The sequence below is a fragment of the Artemia franciscana genome, chromosome 4 (genome assembly GCF_032884065.1).
Source record: "Artemia franciscana chromosome 4, ASM3288406v1, whole genome shotgun sequence".
Classification (NCBI taxonomy): domain Eukaryota; kingdom Metazoa; phylum Arthropoda; class Branchiopoda; order Anostraca; family Artemiidae; genus Artemia; species Artemia franciscana.
The window spans coordinates 7,733,008-7,756,053 of NC_088866.1; the positions used below are offsets into that span (position 1 = coordinate 7,733,008).

Here is a 23,046-nt window from a genome sequence, read left to right on the forward strand (position 1 = left end):
CCTGACGTTTTCAGGGACGCTTTTTTAGGTAATTTTAGGCAAACAGATCAGTTAATTAGTAATTAGTAAGGAGATCAGTAATTAGGTGGCTTGGACGTGCCCTTTAGGTGAACAAAGACTAGGTGATCAAGAGTTAAGTAAGGTTGTTTCTAAGGGAGATGTTGGAGGGAGAATATCCAAAAGCAAGTAAAAATAGCAAAAGATTCTGGAAAAAAGATTTTCAATAGAAAAATTTGAATAAGTTCAATATTTGATACGGCAGTAATGGGTATTCCTGACGTTTTCAGGGACGCTTTTTCAGGTAATTTTAGGCAAACAGATCAGTTAATTAGTAATTAGTAAGGAGATCAGTAATTAGGTGGCTTGGACGTGCCCTTTAGGTGAACAAAGACTAGGTGATCAAGAGTTAAGTAAGGTTGTTTCTAAGGGAGACGTTGGAGGGAGAATATTCAAAAGCAAGTAAAAATAGCAAAAGATTCTGGAAAAAAACTTTCAACAGAAAAATTTGAATAAGTTCAATATTTGATACGGCAGTAATGGGTATTCCTGACGTTTTCAGGAACGCTTTTTCATATAATTTTAGGCAAACAGATCAGTTAATTAGTAATTAGTAAGGAGATCAGTAATTAGGTGGCTTGGACGTGCCCTTTAGGTGAGCAAAGACTAGGTGATCAAGAGTTAAGTAAGGTTGTTTCTAAGGGAGACGTTGGAGGGAGAATATCGAAAAGCAAGTAAAAATAGCAAAAGATTCTTGATATGGCAGTAATGGGTATTCTAGACGTTTTCAGGGACGCTTTTTCAGGTAATTTTAGGCAAACAGATCGGTTAATTAGTAATTAGTAAGGAGATCAGTAATTAGGTGGCTTGGACGTGCCCTTTAGGTGAACAAAGACTAGGTGATCAAGAGTTAAGTAAGGTTGTTTCTAAGGGAGACGTTGGAGGGAGAATATCCAAAAGCAAGTAAAAATAGCAAAAGATTCTGAAAAAAAAATTTCAACAGAAAAATTTGAATAAGTTCAATATTTGATACGGCAGTAATGGGTATTCCAGACGTTTTCAGGGACGCTTTTTTAGGTAATTTTAGGCAAACAGATCAGTTAATTAGTAATTAGTAAGGAGATCAGTAATTAGGTGGCTTGGACGTGCCCTTTAGGTGAACAAAGACTAGGTGATCAAGAGTTAAGTAAGGTTGTTTCTAAGGGAGACGTTGGAGGGAGAATATCCAAAAGCAAGTAAAAATAGCAAAAGATTCTGGAAAAAAAATTTTCAACAGAAAAATTTGAATAAGTTCAATATTTGATACGGCAGTAATGGGTATTCCTGACGTTTTCAGGGACGCTTTTTCAGGTAATTTTAAGCAAACAGATCAGTTAATTAGTAATTAGTAAGGAGATCAGTAATTAGATGGCTTGGACGTGCCCTTTAGGTGAACAAAGACTAGGTGATCAAGAGTTAAGTAAGGTTGCTTCTAAGGGAGACGTTGGAGGGAGAATATCCAAAAGCAAGTAAAAATAGCAAAAGATTCTGGAAAAAAAAATTTTCAACAGAAAAACTTGAATAAGTTCAATATTTGATACGGCAGTAATGGGTATTCCTGGCGTTTTCAGGGACGCTTTTTCAGGTAATTTTAGGCAAACAGATCAGTTAATTAGTAATTAGTAAGGAGATCAGTAATTAGGTGGCTTGGATGTGCCCTTTAGATGAACAAAGACTATCCCTTGAATGGTATTACGAATAGATTGCTGAGGATGGTAGTACTTCAACCCAGAAGGGAACAAGTGTCTCTCCCTTTCCCAGGATTCGCCGCTGTACGGGTTTTAAACAGACTATATCAAGTATCAGATTTAGTTTTTACAAAGGTCAATTTACAAAGGTTTTGTAGAATGGCTGAAGATAAAAATATAGCTGGTTGGGACGAAGAAAGTGTTTTCTTGTGGGTTGCCCTCATGCGTCTTAATGTTGCCCCAAGCTTTTAGCTAAGGTCTTTAATGAGACACCATCAATATATAGAATGTGCTATTTGGTGCAAGTGAATTTTGGACAGTCTGTCGTCTGACAGTCTGTAAGAATTTGCTGTTTTCTGTCGTCCAAATAGATTTTAGTCCTCTCTAATCTTGAAGACCAAAAAAGTAGAATAATTATTAAATTTTGTCCTACTAGTATTTCTTCAAAACATTGCCCCCCTTCCCTCCCAAGAAAGGTCGGCAGACTTGTCCCCCTTGAAAAATTTTTGACTGCGCCATTTTATGGGATTTTGCTTTTACTATTTATTAAAACATTCTAAATACATTTAAGCTGTCCATAATCTAAGAAATATTCCCTTCAAAAATAGGTTTTGAGTTATCATGCGCATAATCCATGGTAATAAGCAGTAATAAGCATGGTAATAAGCAGTCATATAGAAGCTAAGAATTTGCCATTTTTTCTGTCGTCGCCTTAAACATTTCCATAATAAGCGTCTCAGTCCTAAGCTATTCTTCTTGTCTATTAAGTACTAGTTCTTAAGGAACATACTCTTCCCCCAGGAAAATAATTTTCTAAGGAATTTTGGTGTTCTTTTTTAATTAATAGTTTAAATTAAGTGTATCCCGAAAATGATATTTTGTATATGCTTTAGACGCTTCAAGGTGAGTTTTAAAAATCTTGCTTAGCCTACTACAAAAATAATTTTCTAGTGAATTTTGCTGCACTTTTTTAATTATTATTTTAAATAAAGTGTGTCCCAAAAATGATGTTTTCTATATGCTTTAGACGCTTCAAGGTGAGTTTTAAATACCTTGCTTACCCTACTACAAAAACAATTTTTTAATGAATTTTGCTGTACTTTTTTAATTATTAGTTTAAATAAAGTGTGTCCTGAAAATGATATTTTATATATGCTTTAGACGCTTCAAGGTGAGTTTTAAAAATCTTGCTTAGCCTACTACAAAAATAATTTTCTAGTGAATTTTGCTGCACTTTTTTAATTATTATTTTAAATTAAGTGTGTCCCAAAAATGATGTTTTCTATATGCTTTAGACGCTTCAAGGTGAGTTTTAAATACATTGCTTACCCTACTACAAAAATAATTTTTTAATGAATTTTGCTGTACTTTTTTAATATTAGTTTAAATAAAGTGTGTCCCGAATATGATATTTTATATATGCTTTAAGGTGAGTTTTACAAATCTTGCTTAGCCTAGTACAAAAATGATTTTCTAAAGAATTTTGCTGTACTTTTTTAATTTTTAGTTTAAATAAAGTGTGTCCCAAAAATGATATTTTATATGTGCTTTAGACGCTTCAAATTGAGTTTTAAAAATCTTGCTTAGCCTACTACAAATATTATTAAAAGTATCCTTATCCCTTTTCTATTTCTAAGACAGAACACTAGAAACAGATAAATTGGCTTTGAACTGCGTTTAAAGGAATTTAGAGATCCACACTGCTTTGTTTTAAATTCCTTTGTTTTAAATTCCATGTTTCTAAGTTTTTAAAATTTTCCGATATGTTTTTTTTCAAAGTCTTTTTCATATGCAGCGTAAGAGCGCTACCTCAGATTTTTAAACCTCATAAGGACTTGTTGTGTGAAAATACTTAAGAAGATAAAAACAAAGTGTCTTTAGTAACCCCACCCTAACATCAACTTTGAATCCCCCCTACCGACTCTTTCTTTCCCAAGAACTATTTGAAAGCTTTAACTCCAATTTCCGAGCCATTCTCGAAATATAGCAGATATGCTATTTTTGATGATTTGTATCTATCCAGGGACTTCCAATTTGTTTCTGTCCTTTTTCCCAAGTCAAATATCAGATTTGGCCCCTCCAACACTCCCTGAAAGTTTCAACTTGATCCTTCCAAATCTTGTTTTTAATCCAAATCCTCAAAGATTGAAAAAAAATAATACAAAATCGCACTTATATCAAGGGTGGCCAGCAGATGCTGCACCAGGGAAGATAGCTCCCCCTCCGTCCCCACCTACACCACCAGGAATGGCAGAGCATGAATTAGCCATAAAATTTACTTTTATTGATTATCTTTGGATTTCTACTGTGAGATCCTTTCTCTACTAAGACTGTTTTCGAAGTTAATGCTAAACGAATACAATTCTATACTGATTGCAGAGGGGTGCATGGGAGGTGATTCTGTTCGATATGGAACACGTCATTATATTTTGAAACGTTGGATATGGAACTAGAGCACATATCTTTTTATTCGACTGTTTCGATAATTTAATCGATTTTGGTATTTTATCTATTTGTCTGAGTCGACCTTGATATTTTCTGTCATGTATTTGTGGTGTTAAACGCTTTTTCAACGTGTTTTCAATGTTTTTATTTAAATTTGTCTGTTAGGTATGGGGTTTTATGTGCAAATAGTGCTATGACTATTGGTTGTTTGAAGGAGACGCATCCATTATCTTGACATGAATCATCACAAGCAAGATTTCTTTATGTAAAATGAATTGTTCAAATAAAATATAAAAAGATTTGCTTTTCTCTCCGTAAACGTATGTTTTGGGGTTTTATTTTTTGTGCTACGCGGAAAATTTGAAATATATTAAGACTAATTTCGTAGTCGTGGGACATTGGGTATTTCATACTTATTATATAGCAACTTTTTATTCCACTCTTTCATTTTAGTCTTGAACATATTAAATTCCTCGGAGTAGCAGTGATTTTTTTTTTTTTTTTTTTTTTTTTTTTTTTTTTTTTTTTTTTTTTTTTTTTTTTTTTTTTTTAGTCCAGTTGGAGCTAGTGGCTTTTTTGAAGTTTTTTTTTTAATATATAGATGTTATTTTCTTTTTAAGGCTTTCTGAGTTTGAGGTTGCAGCAACTCCATCCACACTAACTGCTGAGAAGATAACTGAATTTGAGCAGACAAGGCTTGAGCTAATAGACGTCCTTTACAAGACCCTTTTTAAATTTCTTGACAAAATGTGTAGTTGTAAAAGAACTAAGTTAGTATCGAGTGTTTCACAACCAGAAGAACTCGAAAAAGTGTTTAACACAATGTTAGAACCTTTGTGCGTAGCTATACCACCGAGACTTGAAGATACGCAATTTGTGCAGTATATACCTATGTATTTTATATCTTTAGATGCAAAGTATAAGGAAAAGTTAATTGGTGAACTGCAGAGGCGATGTTCCGAGCGTGTGTCGAAAGATAAATCGAATGAATCTTGTGGATACCTCTTTAGTGTGCTCGGGGCTTATACGGAGATAAAAATAAGGTACTCTTTATTTGAACTTTTTGTATTTTTCTGACAATACGGATTTCATCAAACCATAATGATGTTTATTATATAAATATTAGAGAGGGAGAGAGAGAGAGAGAGAGAGAGAGAGAGAGAGAGAGAGAGAGAGAGAGAGAGAGAGAGAGAGAGAGAGAGAGAGAGAGATAAAATATAATATTTTTATATAAACAAATTATTTTTTATATATTTTTTTATATAAACAAAATATGTTATTATGTATTATTATATATTGATGTAAAAAAGGGACGAAAGAGTTCTGGTAGCGGTTTGTCCGAACACGCACTGACACATGTTTTAGTTTCTCTCTCGTACGGCTGACTGTCAGGGCTTTTGGGGTAAAATGTCACGGTGAGCAGGGCTAGACAACAGCATTTTGCCAAACATCAGGATAAGGTCGCCCAAAGGGAGTTCCAAACATTTAACTTCAAGGTGCTAGAGCATCAAGGTAGGAATTATCTTTATTACTCAGGATAATCCTGGTCGCCTGTTTTTGGACTGACTCCAGTTCCTGCATTAAAATGGCGGTTCTTAATGCTGATGGGCCCCAGAAGAGACAGGCATATTCAAGTATGGGGCGTACGTAGCACAGGTATACCCATAGAAGACTGTGTGCGCTGTATATGAAGCGATGCATTTTTGAAAAGGTTTGCAGAGATGTGTTTGCTTTACGGGTCACACTATTAATATGAGTAGTAAAAGTGCAATCACTTGAGAAAATGACACCTAGTATTTTCACCTCACTTACAACAGGGAAAGGAACTTCAGGAGGGACGAAGTCTCTCTTTAGCGGGTTCAGTCTAAGTATTTTTGACTTAACAGAGTTGTCCTTATCGAACCTTTTAGGTGTCAGAAAATATGAATTTGTTTTGCTTCATTGAATTTATTGGATTTTAAGAACAGTGAATTATTTGACTTTGCTAATATATTATCTAAAATAGTAATATATTAGTTTCATAAATAGCCTAAAATTTTCGGTTGAAAAATAATGTCCGATAGTCCTCCAATAAAAAAACGACACGAGTATGGAATCTCAAATAAATTTATGAAACTTACCCTATATAAATTACTATATTTTTATATTTGCAGCCCCCCGCCAAAAAAAAAACAGGCCGTAACTTTCAATTGACCGAATGCTGTTTTTAGGCATGTGTTATATTTGGATGTAATTTCGAGTTTCGGTAAATCATTACGTTTAGTCACTCGAATTTAAGAATCATGAGAATCTTCTTCTTCATTCTAGAGAAGATACGATCCCAATTTAGCTGTCCAAATTTCTTGAGGGATTTCGACTAATATAAAATATCCCCTAACCCATCCCTTGAATACGACCTTGATCCCCTGTGATGGTCTATTTGAGTCTAACTTTGGTACAAAACTCCCTTCAAACATTTTGTCGAATGGCATATCCAAGCCATGACTTCAGCCTACTTTTGTATACTGACGACCTGTTGATGTTAAACTGTACCGTTGCGAGAAATTCAAAAAGGAGGTACAAATAAAACCTAATGTCAATTAAATTCCAAAAAAAATCTGGATTACTTCAAATGCTGAATGCCCATTATAATTCCCAATTGTCATTACGTTACCACTACATTAGACAATTATTCCATTAATTGCCGTTGCTTATGACTTAAAAAGTCATAATTATTTTTGTACATAATAATTTCTGAGCAATCTTATTGTTTATCTTATCTCTCAGGCTTGTGTTTTAATAGTTTGACATGACAGTCAGTTAATTATGCACTTGTAGCACGATAATTCCAATAACGTCTGTGCTAATAGCACCCAATAATGTTTGCAGAATTAAAATTTAAATAAAGTTTTTCCTATTCTCGTCTTTTACCTTTTTGTGTAATTTACCCTTCGTCTGATTGACAAGCTTAGTGACCCTATATTGTCGACAGATTTATTTTAATTATTATAATTTTTCCAGTACTCTACGTCAGTTGGAAACCTAAAAAAGCAACGGTGTGTCTGAAAATATTCGAATATTTTTGAAAATATTCGAAAATATTCAATACTATTTATCGATATTGTCTTCTGTGGCATCAGGTGAAAGGGAGGGAGAATAGCCGAAACAAACATTAATCTTTGACTCCTTCTTACTTTGTGCTTTGTATGTTACTTAATTTGTATTCTTACCTTTTTTTTAGCTGATGAAAGTGTGAATTCCACTTCTCTTCGGAAAAAATAACAACATAAAATAGCAACCAATGCCGTCTAATTTTACTCTCCAAAATCATAAAGTTCACTTTTGTTTTTGTTTTTTTGTTTTTTTTAGATCAAGGTAAACAGAAAAGGGTAGCTTTTGAAAGCACAAACTGTCTCAATTGGGAAATGTTCAACTAGCCGAAGTTTTACATGCTTAACTTATAACTATTATGAGTTCATAATTAAGTTAATTAATTTATTATTAGCTATTATACGAATCCTATTATGCCATTAACTATTATAGCTTAGCCTTTTGCTATCTGTGCTCTAATCAAAAGTATATACTTTAATGTAGAATAATTTGTCTGCTTTTTTGAAGACAGATTAGAGTGGAAATTCAGCTTTGCCTCTGAAAACGAAATAACAATCAAGGCTGTCTAATTTTACCTTCCCAGATCACAAAGTTAACATTTTTTTTTTTTAGTTTATTTATTTTTTCTTTAAATCAGGACAAACTGAAAAGAGTAGGTTTTGAAACCAAAAATTATCATAATCGGTTAATGTTTGTACATTTTTTTTTACTAGTTCAAATTTTACATTCTCAGCTATTATACTAATAACTATACTATTATATTAATGATTAAAAATTAGTTATTAAGCCAATTAATTCATTATTAGCTATTGTAAGAATACTATTATCCTATTAACTATTATAACTTTAGCCTGCCTTTAACTGTACTCTAATGAAAGGTAAATTAGCTTGAAAAAAGTAATTTGTCTACTGTACTTTTTGTAGACAGATTAGGGTGGAAATTAAACTTTGCCTCTGATAAAAAAAAAAAAAAAAAAAAAAAAAAAAAAAAAAAAAAAAAAAAAAAAAAAAAAAAAAAAAAAAAAAAAAACAACCAAAGAGATCTATTTTTACGCTCCAAAATCAGAAAATTAATCTCTTTTTTTACTTCCCCCTTAAATCAGGGCGAAGAGAAAAGAACTGCTTTTTTGAAAACAAAAAGGTCACAATTGGTGGATATTAGTACATTGATCGATAAATGAAGATCAGAAAATTAATCTCTTTTTCTTACTTTCGCCTTAAATCAGGACGAAGAGAAAAGAGCTACTTTTTGAAAAAATAAGGTCACAGTTGGTGAATTATAGTGCATTGATCAATAAATTGAACCACTTTCTTCCGTTTTGCAAAATACCTACTGAGATACCCAATTTGGATACGCAGTTCAATGGTCATCAGTAGTCTTTATATAGTAGGTCCTACTATAGCTGTTGCTAAACTTTTAGAAAAACACCGCAAAAAATTTCAAAACATTCTTGGAACCAACTCCTTCTACACTAGTGACGTTGCCATAGTTGTATAGTGCTCTTTTTTTTGTTTTTTTATTGCTTCGTCATATTTTTTTTTTTTTTTTTTTGTATGAAGACGGGTTTTCAATAAATAATAAGAGTAAATCGTTTAAAACAGAGCACTTTGTTTACTTTTCATTTAACGTATCCCTCATTCATTTCTCAAGTTTTGTAAATGTTTTACAGAGGATTAATTGTATTGTTTTTGTTTTGTTTCAGTATGTTTGTTCGACACCTGCGAAAAGTAGTAAAATGGTTGAAAAACTACTCAGATCAATTCCCATTGAAATCTATGAAAGGCCCCACTTTTAGTGCTCATTTAAATTTCTACAATGTTGCCCAAGGATTTTTCCAATCTATAGCCATTCGACAGGAATCGTTTGCCGGTAATTTTGAAGGTAAGGACAAGGCTGATAGGTATAGCAAGAGTGTGGAATATTTATGTTTTGGTATATAACAGATCATTTAGGTTCCTAGTCTTGCCGAGAATATTATAAAGAAATAATTAAATTATAATGAATAATATAGAGAAAATTAATAATGAAATCAATAATATAAAATGAAATTATAAGAAAAATACAATGAAATAATCAATAATGAAAATTAAGCAAAAATTGATATCAAGAATTTCTGGCAAAACTGAATACCAGTGACAAAACAATTAAAAGTTCCAATTGGGATATGTCCTTATATTAGACAAAGAAAAACAGATACAAAAGTTATGGGATATTTCGATCACACACATCAGTGATCAGCAGCAAAACTAAAGTATTACAATTAAAATATACTGTATTTATACAGAACAAAATAATGACTTCCAGTTCACAGATATTTTCCGGTCCATTGGCTTAGAGGGTTCATTAACTGGGCTATTCAAAGTGTTGAGTTCTCTAATATTGCCTAAATGAATCTTTTAATGAAGGTGGCACAATTTTCTTCCTCCTCACATTGCAAACGAAATGCTGTTGGATTTACAAGTATAAATTGGTTTGGTCTATTTTCTTCATATGTGCGACGCCTGTATTTTTTCCAAGACCACACTGCCTTTCTACGACAAAACAAATAAAAGTTCCAATAGAGATATACTGGAACTCTTTGAACCAATAATTACTCAAATTTGTTCAGCTTTCAAAAATGAGACTGATAACTTTTGGTTCTACACTCACTAGAGGTGGACTGGACTGGTGTACGAAATTCTTGGTGTTAAGGCCAACTAGGTGAGGTTTATAGCAGTTTTGCTGCTTTATTTGATCTTTTGCATGCTGCTCTGAGAACATGTTGCATCCAAGTGCGTTGTGATATAACTGTGCAGTGATGCATGTGATGCAAGTGATGTAGTGATTGCAGTGGTGCAAGTGTGATCACTGCAGTGTTCAGTAATGAGCCTGCTGTGTATAAAGGAGGGAGGAAAGCCCAAGGAGTTTCAGATGCACTCTAATATAATTATTCTTTTTGTATTTTTCAAAATACTGCGCTTCAGGGTGTAAATCACCAAAATTCTATAATTTAGGCTGAAAAAGAAAATGTTTTTTTTTAATAAGATATTGTGTTAACTCAAGTATTTTCCCTGCAAATTTGTAAACAACTTTATTCGAACGTTCTATTTAAATTCACAGCGATTTCTGTATTTTCATTATTGAAATAATATTAAATGATTATGAGTCGTCGCTGGCTTCTAAAACAGTAGAAGTTACGTGTACAATTAATTGTTACAATCGTAAGTTAAAGAAACAGTGTTCTTGTACCACCCAAGAAATACCGAAATCTATTAAATTTTTAATTTATCCTCATATCCGAATGAATATAATGGGCTTAATCGGCATATCACCCAAGATATACCCAAATCTTTTAGCTTTTTAATTCATCCTCATATCTGAATGGGTATAATGGGCTTAATCGGCATATCACCCAAGAGATACCAAAATCTATTAGATTTTTGATTGATACTCATATCCTATTATGCATAATGGGAATACTACCTAAAAGATAGCCAAATCTATTAGATTTTTAATTCATCCTCATATTCATCCCTAATGGACAAAATTGCTGAAGGAGGTTCAGTTAACTGCTCTTGAACATTTGGGGTTTATAAGATGATCTTTTTTTCCTGTTGACCCTATATGGGAGAATAGCATTAAGGGTCAACAATGCTAATACTAGATTTATCATTTTTGAGGATGCTAGTTGAATTAATAAATCTTTTCAAAAACAACTAATATCTTGATCAAATGGCCGAATTTATCTTCTCATCAAATATAAATTTTTGAGATTCACGATTAATTAATTAGTTAAAATAAATTAATTAATTTTCAGATATAAAATTTAAATTTAAAACTGTCAATATATATATAAAATAATGTCACTCCGTATATTCCTCTGTAAAGAACCTCCTAGAAAGATCATAAGTGCCTACTTTGTGAGAAATAGAAGAACAATCATAAGGATCAAATAAATGGAGACAAATGGGTTGGGTGATTCAATGCAAAATCACAGAAATAAGGTCAATTTTCATAAATGACAGAATGCAATTTGGATCACGACAGCCAAATTATAGAAGGGGAATTCAATAATATCCATTGCAAATTGGTATTTTATATTGAACATCTATATGGAGCCAAAATCATCATGTTGAAAATCTGACAACACTGACTATTGGATACATAAACAAGGCATGGAAGGTTTCTGTTATATGGCATTTCTCGTCTTTCTCTCCGACAGAATGTTTCGTGGTGTTTAAATTCTAGTAGCTAGGTCCTTTAAGCACGCAGCGGGATCGATCTTTGCTTGGTAATACTGGACCCTGAGTTTGAATTCACCTACATCAATCCGCTGCAAGGCATGGAATTTCTGATGATGATGTTGACGTTATGTGAAAGTTGTTGCATAACAATCCAAAGAAAGAAGAAGCCTGTAATTAGATTATTGATAATTATCTTGGCTTGAGAATTCTCATTATGGACCTGTGTAGATGTGGAAGCATCTTTTAAGTTTTCTTTCATAAATTTTATCATTTTTCTTTTCTTTTATTTTTTTAGTTTCTAAAGTAGGATCATTTGTCATCCTCCTAACTCAGGTCTCCTCTTCAAAAACCTAGTTTCTGCACAAAATATTTCTGCACAAAATTTCGTCACGGTAAGTTCAATGGTGTAATCAGAATTTTTCTTTCTGCTATACTTATAAGACATGACCTAGTATTTACAGGGGTTTCTGTAATTTTATACACCCAAAACCTTGAACGAACATGCTATAATTACAAATGTAGAAAGTGGAGTGGCAGACGAAAAAAAAAAAAACAGTAAAATAAAAAATCTATTGCCGGAACACTGTATCTTCATCGATGTGTTTTGCTCTGAAGAGAAACAAAGAAAAAGAAAAAAGAAACATTTAATGTTTCACAATCTTCAAGCTAACAATTCTAAGTTCTTGTCTATTATTATTTTTACATGAAAGATTCGTACAAACTTAAGTCAAAATGGTGGTAAATTAAGTAAATCCCCCTCCCCACCACCTTAAGAACGAATTAATGGGTCTTAACGGTATTTTGGCAGAGGAGAGGCGATCTGCTCTCTTATGCGTGAATCAGACCAATTAAATTTTGCTAAAGATAGGTTGGTAATATGGCTTCTAAAAACCAGAGATCGTTTAGGTTTTCCAAATTTTAAGTTAAAATTGGTGTTTTAAGGTTGTTTGTGCATTTCAAGTGTATTCCTCTATAATTCGTTTTATTTAAATTTGTCTCCTCTTAGCATCCCCACTGAACTTGCATAGTTTATTCAACTTGAAAACGCCTAAGTAACTTTCTTAAGAAAAGGGGCTTGGTTTGTTGTTTGCATTGTGTGCGTGGAGGGGGACTTGTAAGGTATTTAGAAAAAAAACTATAGATTAGGTAGAGTGGGTAGAGTTAGACGGTGTGTCAACCTCAGATGGCTTGACAAGTATGTTTGTGTGTTGCTTTTTTTATGGGGGGGGGTAATGAGGCTGCCAAAAAAACCAAAGATGGTTGGGATGGAGAAAAATGCTCCTCAATGTATCGACGTCGAACGGGTTAATGCTGGGACGAGTTTCTAGTATTATTAATTATCCTTCTCCAGAGACCCCAAGTCTCCTTCTTCCTCGACATTATACTGGTTACCTGAATTTCGTTGCCAATTCATACGATCAAAGATAAATTTTACGCACAAAACTTAAAAAAAATAAAAAAATAAAAATAAACAACTAATTTTTGCTGAATGAAAAATGAAGTTTATCCACATTGTTTGACTTGAAAGTGCAAAATTTAATTCTATCATTTTTGCTCTTGCTGATGATGTTGAGGGTTTGGGTTACTAATCCCCAAGTGCACTGAACTTATCTAGACTAAGTTGACACTTTTTTATTCGTAGCACGCAACGCTTTGGCAGAGATGAAGCCTACAGTCGATTCTATCATCAATGGCTATTTAAATCCTCTGCGGTTTGTTAATAAAGATGTCGCTGAGAGTTTCGTCCCCGCAGCCATTGATCTAGGCATAGCGCAACCGTCAGCTAAATACGAGGATGTCAAAAGGGAAATAATTCCTGTTGCTGGAATCGCTGTTGAAGCTCTACCTTTCAAACATTCTTTTGAAACCGAATTTTCCTTTACAAGGTAATTTCTGTTTCTTCTGTTCATGTTTCTCCTAAACGAATTATTTGAGTTTCAGATGTCAGGTGAGGTGGAAAACGGCTGGTCCTGCTGGAAGTATATTAAGTAGCAGTTCTCCAATTTCTGCCACTATTTGTGGCTATTGATTTTTTTTTTTCTTGTTTTATTTTTCTCCGGAAATGCAATTAGTAAATACCTCAAATTTAGTGGTATATTCCAGTTGAAATATGTGATTTTGAGGGCTATTCAAAATAGACCTGATAGACGGTTTTGATTTGAAAAATATAAATTAAAGCCAAAATTTCTTAAATGGTTAAGTAGTGTAAGCTATCTACTTCTCAAAAATATCCAAATAGCTATAATTTTTCACTTGCTTAATGCAAAAGGATAGTTCCATTATTTTTGTTTGGGGGGGGGGGCAAGCTCAGAAAACAAAGAGCCACATGTTTAGGAGACAAAATCTGATTTTCCCTACAGGAGGTTCTACTAAGGACGGTCATTCCACGGCGTTCTCTATTGGTCATGTAGTTTAAATTATAAAGGAACTATTTTTATCTTGAGTATATCAAATGTAATAAAGCTAAAACTGGGTATTCAAAAATTGTTGATACTGATGTTACCAGCAGAAATCACTTTCAATGCTTCAGCAGTTTTTTTGTGATCATTCGGTACTGTATTCAGATGAATATACTAGGGTTTATCTGATGCAGGGTAATACTGACATAAAGAGTCAAAATGGATAATTATGCTATTGCAAATTTTTACTTTGGTTACTGCAATCATTTAGGAGCCAGAGGTTAATCTCTTGCTCTTTTTTGTGATATTCATGCATTTTTTCTATATGCAGTATCTTCCCCCTTTTCCTTCTTGGTTTTCTCCCCCTTCTTGCTTTTGCAAAATTTAACATTCTTTTATAGATAAGAGCTTGGAATCTGTATACTATGGTTGAAACTTTTTTCAGTTTTTTTGTTGTCCATATATATTGTCTATTTAATGTTTCTTCTTCTTTCCTGGCGTTCTCCACCTTTTCGGTAAATTTTTTGCTGGTAAATTTTTGCAAAAAAAACCTTTCTAAGAAGCCTTTCTGGTTTAAAATAATCATCATCCATCAGTCATTCCGGTTTTAAAGGGCAATGAAATATGTTCCCGTATTCTATCCTTTCCGAGTCGTTTTACTAAGAAATTTCTGAGCTCAGAGGAAGCACTTTGAGGCCTCTATTGTTGTCTGATTTTGTATAGTAAGTAATACAGCACAGGACTATTACAGTCTTTACCCGTCGATGTTGATCTCTGTTCCATGGCTCTTCAGCCAGGAAGTGCAATTGGGGGTCGGGACGAACCATCCTGTGCTTTCGCACACCCTTCCTGCTTACTTTCTCCAGATACCCATTTAGAGCTGGGAGACCCTGATTGAGCTTTCAGAGTAGCACCACTAATCCCAAACGAAATAACTGGCGAAACCAGGAATCGAAACCCGTCCTTCGGATAAAGGATTCAAAATCTAATTTTGTGAGTTTGTTAATTACTCTCACTTTACTCTGGAAGAGCATTTTTAGAAAAGTCTAGGGTATTAAAATATTTCGTTAATTTGAAAAACTTTTTCTACAAGACAAGTTTTTCAAAGAAAAGTAAAGAGCTCCATGAAGCCAAGAAAGCGCAAAAATAAGTCAAATAGTCTTCCAAGCGTAAAACTACCACAAATCACTGTCAATAAATAAATGAAACTCAAAACGAACAGAAATTACAATAAATAGCCGAGTCAAACTCAAAACAAGCAAAAATTAACATGAGTAGGGCTGATAACCCAATGCCTTCTCAAGACCAAAACACAATTTGCGCTTTATGAAAAAAAAAAATGACCGTGGATTGTCAGTTTAATTGACATCTAATGACATTTGTTCCTTCAGGTTTTGATAATTTTTTATTTATGAAAGTAAGAAAGGTGAAAACATTTTAAACGTATTATGTTTTCAGTAAAGCGCAAATTGTGTTTCTACGTTTCTACGACAACAAATGGCTTTATCAAAATTGCCATCAGATGCAGTTGGGAAAATATGAGAGGGGGGCGTATCCACCCTTCGGTCACTGAATTTTACAGAGGGGACAATAACTTCTGATTGCCAATCCAATGAACCCCCTCCGTAGTTTATACGATCACCCTTTCTGTGTATACCTTATATGCTCCTAAGGAAAAACTTACAACCCTTCCCCTGAGGGCTGTGAGGGGTTGTAATCCTCAAAGACATAATTTCCGGGCCTTTCAATTACGTTGAACAAAATGGCTATCTCAAAATTTTGATTAGATATGTTTGGGGAAATGTTGGGCGTGAGAGCGGGGTTAGTTGCCCTCCAATCACCTCCGACTATTGAAAAGGACACTGGCTTCTTCAATTTCCAATCGAATGAGCTGCTTTTGAAGTTTCTATGACAACAAATGGAGATCTCAAAAGTTCTGTCAGATGCATTTCGGAAAAACCCGAGGTGTGGGGGGGTACCCACCCCCCGATCACTCTGGATCTTAAAAGGGCACTAAAACCTGATTACCAATCCAATGAGTCCACTCCGAAGCTTATACGATCACCCTTTCTATATGCACCTTATATGCCCCCAGGGCATAACGTAAAACCCTTGCCCTGAGGGCTGTGTGTGGTTGTCTTCCTCAAAGACATAATTTCTGGACCTTTCAATTATGTTGAACAAAATGGCTATCTCAAAATTTTGATTAGATGTGTTTGGGAAATGTTGGGTGTGGGAGCGGGGTTAGTTGCCCTCCAATCACTTCCGACTATTGAAAAGGGCACTGGCTTTTTCAATTTCCAATAGAATGAGCTGCTTTTGTAGTTTCTATGACAACAAATGGACATCTCAAAATTTCTATCAGGTGCATTTCGGGAAAACTCGTGGTGTGGGGGGGTATCCACCCTCCGATCACTCTGGATCTTAAAAGGGCACTAAAACTTCTGATTACCAATCCAATGAGCTTTACGATCCCCCTTTCTACGTGCACCTTATATGCCCACAGTGCATAACTTAAAACCTTTGCCCTGAGGGCTTGGGTGGGGGAGGGGTTGTCTTCCTCAAAGACATAATTTCTGGGCCTTTCAATTACGTTAAACAAAATGGCTCTTTCAGAATTTTGGTTAGATATGTTTGAGGAAAACGGTGGGCGTGGGAGGGGGTTTGTTGCCCTTTAATCACTTTCGTCTTTTAAAAAGGGCACTGACCCTTTCAATTTCCAATCGAATGAGCTGCTTTTGAAGTTTCTATGACAACAAATGGCCATCTCAAAATTTCTATCAGATGCTTTTCAGGAAAATACGAGGTGGGGTATCCACCCTCTGATCACTCTGAATCTTAAAAAGGACAGTAGAAGTTCTGATTACCAGTCCAATGAGCCCCCTTCAAATTTTATATGACCACCTTTTCTATATATACCTTATATGCCCCCAGGACCTAACTTTCAACCCTTGCCCTGAGGGCTGTGGGTGAGGGGGGGGGGGGGGGGTCATTCTCACTGACATAGATTCCGGATCTTTTAACTACGTTGAACAAAATGGTCATCTCCAAATTTTGATTGGATGTATTTGAGGAAATGATGGGCGTGGGAAGGGGGTTAGTTGCCCTCCAATCACTTTTGACTATTAAAAACGGCACTAGCCCTTTCAATGTCCAATCGAATGAACTTTTTTCAGAGTTCCTAAGACAACAAATGACTATCTCAAAATTTTTATCAGATGCATTTTTGGAAAATACGAGGTGTGTGTGGGGGGGGGGATCCACCCTCCGATCACTTTGAATCTCAAAAAGGCACTAAAACTTCTGATTGATATTCCAATGAGCCCCCTTCGAGGTTTATGCAATCACTCTTTCTATGTGTAGCTTATATGCCCCCAGGGCATAACTTACAACCCTTACCCTGAGGGCTCTTGCGGGGAAGCGGTTGTCATCCTCAAAGACGTATATTCCGGACCTTTCAATTACGTTGAACAAAATAGATATCTCAAAATTTTTAATGGATGTGTTTGGAGAAATTGTGGGCGTGGGAGGGGGGTTAGTTGCCCTCCAATCACTTCCCACTATTAAAAAGGGCACTGGCTCTTTCAATTTCCAATCGAATGAGCTGTTTTCGAAGTTTTTATGACAAAAAAAATGGTCATCTCAAAATTTCTATCAGATGCATTTCGGGAAAACCCGAGTTGTGGGGGGGGGGTGTATCCACCCTGCGGTCACTCTGATATTAAAAAGGGTAATAGAACTTCTAATTACCAATCCAATGAGCCCCCTCCAAAGTTAATACGATCACCCTTTCTATATATACTTTATATGCTCCCAGGGATAGTTTACAACTTTTGTCATGAGGGCCGTGGGGGGGGGGTTGTCATCCTCAAATGTATAATTTCCAGACCTATCAACTACGTTGAACAAAATGACTATTTCAAAATTTTGATTGGATGTGTTTGGGGAAGTGGTGGGCGTGGGAGGGGGTTAATTGCCCTCTGATCACTTTCGACTATTAAAACGGGGACTAGTCCCTTCAATTTCCAATCAAATGTGCCCTTTTCGAAGTTTCTACGACAATTCCTTCGATACGAAATGCCCTGGTCTAAACAAAAATAAATAATAAATTGTACCCACATCTATGAAACAACTCAAATATCGCAAAATCCCATAATTAAATGGCCTCTGTTTCAAACCGTTTTTTGTTTATATATATACTTTTAATTTCAATTAATTGTCCTTTTTTACGCAAAATCTCTTAGATTTTTCACTTGAAAAAAGGGCTCTAATGGGCGGGGGAGGAATTTTGAAACACTTTTCCTGGTATTTTCAGTACAAAAATTTAGATCCCCCTACCACCTAAATTTTTATAGAAAACTTTAGTTGTATCTTCATTAAAAGAAATCTGCTAGTACATTTTCGTGAATTAACGGCACTGCCTAAAAATTGCGATTACGGTAAGAACCGTTAATATACGTTTGGTTCCTGTTTCAAATTATTGCTTGCACTACGTAGATTTTCTACATGTAGTTTATACGGCAAAACCTTCTATAAAAGACCTTATATGTCCCCAGGGCATAACTTACAACCATTGCCCCTAGAGCTGTTGGGAGGGGGTTGTCATCCTCAAACACATAATTTCTGGATCTTTTGACTATGTTGAACAAAATGGCTATCGTATTGAAAAACAAAAATCCTCTCTTTGTTCAGTCATACATTTTCAGTTCATGAACAATATAAAAAAAAACCAGGTAAATACAATAATGCAAGAAGGCAAAAAAGAAGCTAAAAATATTCATCACAAGTCCATAACTTGATAGTTCTTTGGAAAAATTTTCGGCATAAACCTGAAGACTGGATAGTTCATCCCCCTTGTCATATGAAAGAACAAATTTTCACTAGACTTTATAATTGCTTAAATATTTATGGTAATACGGTATGGTAATTACAAATGACTGTGGAAAACTTGTGTTTTTTTTATTTGTGTAGCATCTGTGACTTGTGTATGTTATTAAGGTTAGTTTAACCGTTTTTTACTAAGTCTGTCGCATTGCATAGACTATGGTGTCATCCACAGTTATTATTTTATATCCATGTATCTCCCATCCATATTTAGATAATAATAGGGGAGAAGTCCTTCTCAATAAGTCGCTTTCCATTTTTTAGCAGGTCATTAAATCTTTTAAGAATATCCAAGATCAGGTTTGAAGAATCATTTGCATTTGCAGTATAGAAGATTATTCCCTGGAATTTATTTTGGCAAACTATATGAATGAATGAATGAATGACTGTATTTAAAGCCATTTTTCAGGCCGTATACATACATATACAACAACAAACAAACAAAATTATGTAACAATCGACTTTCGAATAATAAGACCCTTCCGGACAAAATTTCCCACTACTACTATATTTATTTTCGACGTCGACTTCAAAGTTCCAAGAAGGGTCTCACGACCACCCACACAAGAAAGCTCCCCCTTGGCTCATTTAGCCCCCGACACCTGAAAAGAAAATGGTCCAGCCCATCAAGATCACCGCAAATTGGGCAAGTATACCGCATTTCCGAGTGACACCTATTTTTCCAAACACTATAAAGAGGGAGAGGCTGCGGATGAAGGATCACAGATTGCCAAAGATTGTCCTCGTCGGCTAACCATCTAGAATCAAACTAAAAGCAGGTTGACCCCAAATTTGCCAGGAGGATGTCGCTAAAGGAAAGATTAAGAGGAATATGGAACTTCTTGGGGGTGTTTGTAAAGAGGAGAGTTTTGGATGGATTGGGATGGAGTAGGAGCATGAGTAGCTTTGTTGACCAGAGACGGCTTGGTGCTACATTGGGTTATTACTATTAGTAGTAGCATTATTTTACGCATAGTTTTCAGAAATTTCCATTGCTAAAAATGTTCTTTTCGATATTTACACTAGTTCATGAAGGCTTTTCTAAAACCCTCCTTTCGCTACACTGGAATGAAATTACCCTATGTCCAAAAATAGAAAAAATGGATTAGTGACCTATCTTGTGCGAAATTTGGATTGCCAGCCAAAATTGGGCACTACTCTACCCGATGTCTTCCAAATCACCTTTTTCTGTCTTATCCAATGTTGCAAAGTTGCTTTTATCACGCCCTGAAACTATTCGAAGTCCCTATTTGGAGTAATTTCAAACAGTAGATTTTGGCCTACTTTAGGAAACTATATATTTCTCTGTGTCCCCTATTACCTCTTTTTGAAGTACTATAAATACAATCTTCAAAACTTCACAAACTCTCCTAAAAATCGGCTGTTTTGGAGATAGAATGGTTTCGATCAGACCAAATTTGGATGTAGGACAGTTTACTTCCAGTGTATCGCTTTGTAACATGTTTTTCTGCAATTCTTTTATTTTCTTTATTTTGATTTATATTTTATATTGATTTGTATGGTATTTTGTCTTGTCGAATTTTGTCTTGTATGGGAAACTACTTTTTTTTGTTTTTCTATCCAATATTTTTTTTTTTTTTTTAGTTATATCACTATCTTGAGATCAGAGAGGGTGGGGGTGCAAAGGGCCCTCATAGGAAAAAGAAGATGTTGAGAAAGTGTACAAAAATGAGAAATAATCACATTTAAATCTTATTAAAAATGTTTCTAGTATTGTCTACCCTCCCCCCCTGGGATTTTCCTTGTGGTGGTTCTGATAAGTATATTGGCTATTCTATGGATGTTGTTTTTGTTTTCTCTTGATGCTGGGGATGAATCTAAGGACACGACCTGAATCTTTAAGTACGTGTTATGGTATGGAAATAGGAAATATTCTATCTTTTTGGGACGTTTCTCTACTATTTAAATTATTTTACTTATTTCGGTTATTCTCGAATTTCCTACGATTTATATTTCTTATTTGTTTTTTGGGACGTTATCTTTTTGGGACGTTTCTCTACTATTAAATTCTCGCATTTTCTACGATTTATATTTCTTATTTGTTTTCTGTTAATCAGATCCTCATAATCATCGAAGTAATTCCATGATGTGGTTGAAATCTGGACAGAGAACATCACCCGCTGTAATTAAAAAGGCGTTATGTTACAGAATACATTTTGTGTGGGTAAAAAAATGATAAGAAAAGGTACGCCTTAGTGTTAGAGTAAAAAGGAAAAGATAGTAGCGATCGAGCGGCGAATTTCAGAAGTATTTTTATGTTGTGGAGAAAGATACTTTTCTAACTAAATCAACTTTTTTTTATAAGAAACCTATAGTTACGAACTTTAGAAATTCAATAACATGAGTATTATATAGAAAACAATGAGAATCCAAATCTTTGTTTACTTTTCTTAAAATATTCGTTACTTTTTGTTTGACCACGCCTGAAGTCAAAGCCGAATTTTCCGACTCAGTATCTGGCAACAATGACATATAACACGTCTTTTTGGGTTTCCAACATGGATAGCAGTTATACATCTATTTACCAGTTTCTCCCTTTACATTCACTCCTCTACAAACAAATACAAAGTAGAGACAATAGGGAAAATCTTTTCAAGACAGTGGAAATCAGTTCTGTTGATATTTCGGCCCTATGTCCAAGGGCCGTCTTCAGCACAATACAAGAATAAGAGAGAAACTATACACATATATAAATGAACTTTGAGTCCTGGTTGAACTTCGTTGAAGTAAGGATGATAGGGCTATTTTTAAAAAAAAGTTTTAAATTGTTTTTAATTATTTAGTTTTAATTCTCACAATTTGATGTAAGTTCATTTGTATATATATATATATATATATATATATATATATATATATATATATATATATATATATATATATATATATATTTTTATATATATATATACATATATATATATATATATATAATATATATATATATATATATATATATATATATAGTTTCTCTCTTATTCTTGTATTGCGCTGAAGACGACCCTTGGACATAGGGCCGAAATATCCACAGAACTGATTTCCACTGTATTGAAAAGATTTTCCCTATTGTCTCTACTTTGTATTTGTTTGTTATGGAAAGGCAGTGTGGTCTTCTTCGCTATTTTCGATTCACTCCTCTGCGATTGTACCCAGCTTAATGAAACCAAGAGCAACGCTGGAGGATTTTTTAACACTTAGCTTTTCCCTCTTATAACACATAATCTTTGACAATGACTTAAAACATGACAAACAATTTTTGAATAGATACATGTTTTAGTTTTAAGTATATGACCTATCTAAAAATCTGACCCATAATACACTCCTTCTGAATTAGCGGCCAAATAGGAGACAATTTTAAAAAGGAAAAGTTCCCAACACTGTGACTGCATTTGGGCTCCAATTGAAACTATCCTTTGCTCAAGAATGAAAGAAGTGGATCAGCACTATCTAAAACAAAGTGTGCTGAAATTACTCTTGGAGCCAAGATCGGTGCTTGGACCTCCATTTTTATGTCCCTTTTTAAATTGTGTTTTTTTTTTAGGTCAAGCATGTTTGTGAACATTCCTTTGTTTCGCCCTTACCGGCCAAAGATAGATAGAAGAAGACCAGAAAACATTAGCAAGTTCAAATAGTGTTTTTCGTCGTTTTACGGATCGAATATGAGAAATTTTATCTATCAGGATTTGTTCATTAAATTGTGTCTACTAACAATAATTAATTTTCTATGATAGCTCGTAATTTATCTATTTTGCCAGGAATATGAACGTGAGTACATTCAACAAAAAGAAGCAAACGTTTCTGATGACTTCTAATTCAATTCGAGTGTAGGTTAGGTTACAGGCATGCCTGGACATAGACAGGGGGGGGGATTCTCACCATGAAAGGGGTTCGAAGAACTTTAGAACTCTTAGTAAATGCCTTAGTGTCTTTAAGTTGTTATCTAGTCTGGAAAGGAGGTCATTGGTGTGACTCCACTGACCTTTAGCCGGTGCCGACCCAGCTCCAAATGGGTACCCGAAAATATCGGGGCAGGTAAACAGGAAAGGTGTGTGAAAGCACCGGATTGCTCTCAACCCTAATTGCCATCCTGGTAGAAGGCCTCAAAAACGACAAAAAGATGCCTGTTCTGCTGTGACTTTAACATTTTGAGTCCTCAATTGCAAAACATCAACTAAAGCTTAGCAACTAAACGTTCTATCAGTTGATGTTCAGTGCTATTACATGTATAATATATGTTCATAAGATATGTGTATATCTACTCAATT

General features: G+C 34.5%; 1 protein-coding gene across 4 annotated transcripts in view; it reads left to right on the plus strand.

Moving 5' to 3' along the window:
• The window catches only part of LOC136025934 (uncharacterized), an 81,483-nt gene extending 58,988 nt beyond the window's left edge, over window positions 1-22,495 (plus strand). For all 4 annotated transcript variants that reach the window (XM_065702022.1, XM_065702019.1, XM_065702021.1 and 1 more), the window contains exons 7-10: window positions 4,790-5,212; window positions 8,963-9,141; window positions 13,126-13,369; window positions 22,323-22,495. In XM_065702022.1, coding sequence (XP_065558094.1) covers window positions 4,790-5,212; window positions 8,963-9,141; window positions 13,126-13,369; window positions 22,323-22,413 — 937 coding nt within the window. In that variant the 3' untranslated portion in view covers window positions 22,414-22,495. The remainder of the gene's footprint in view (window positions 1-4,789; window positions 5,213-8,962; window positions 9,142-13,125; window positions 13,370-22,322) is intronic.
• The last annotated feature ends 551 nt before the right edge of the window (window positions 22,496-23,046 follow it).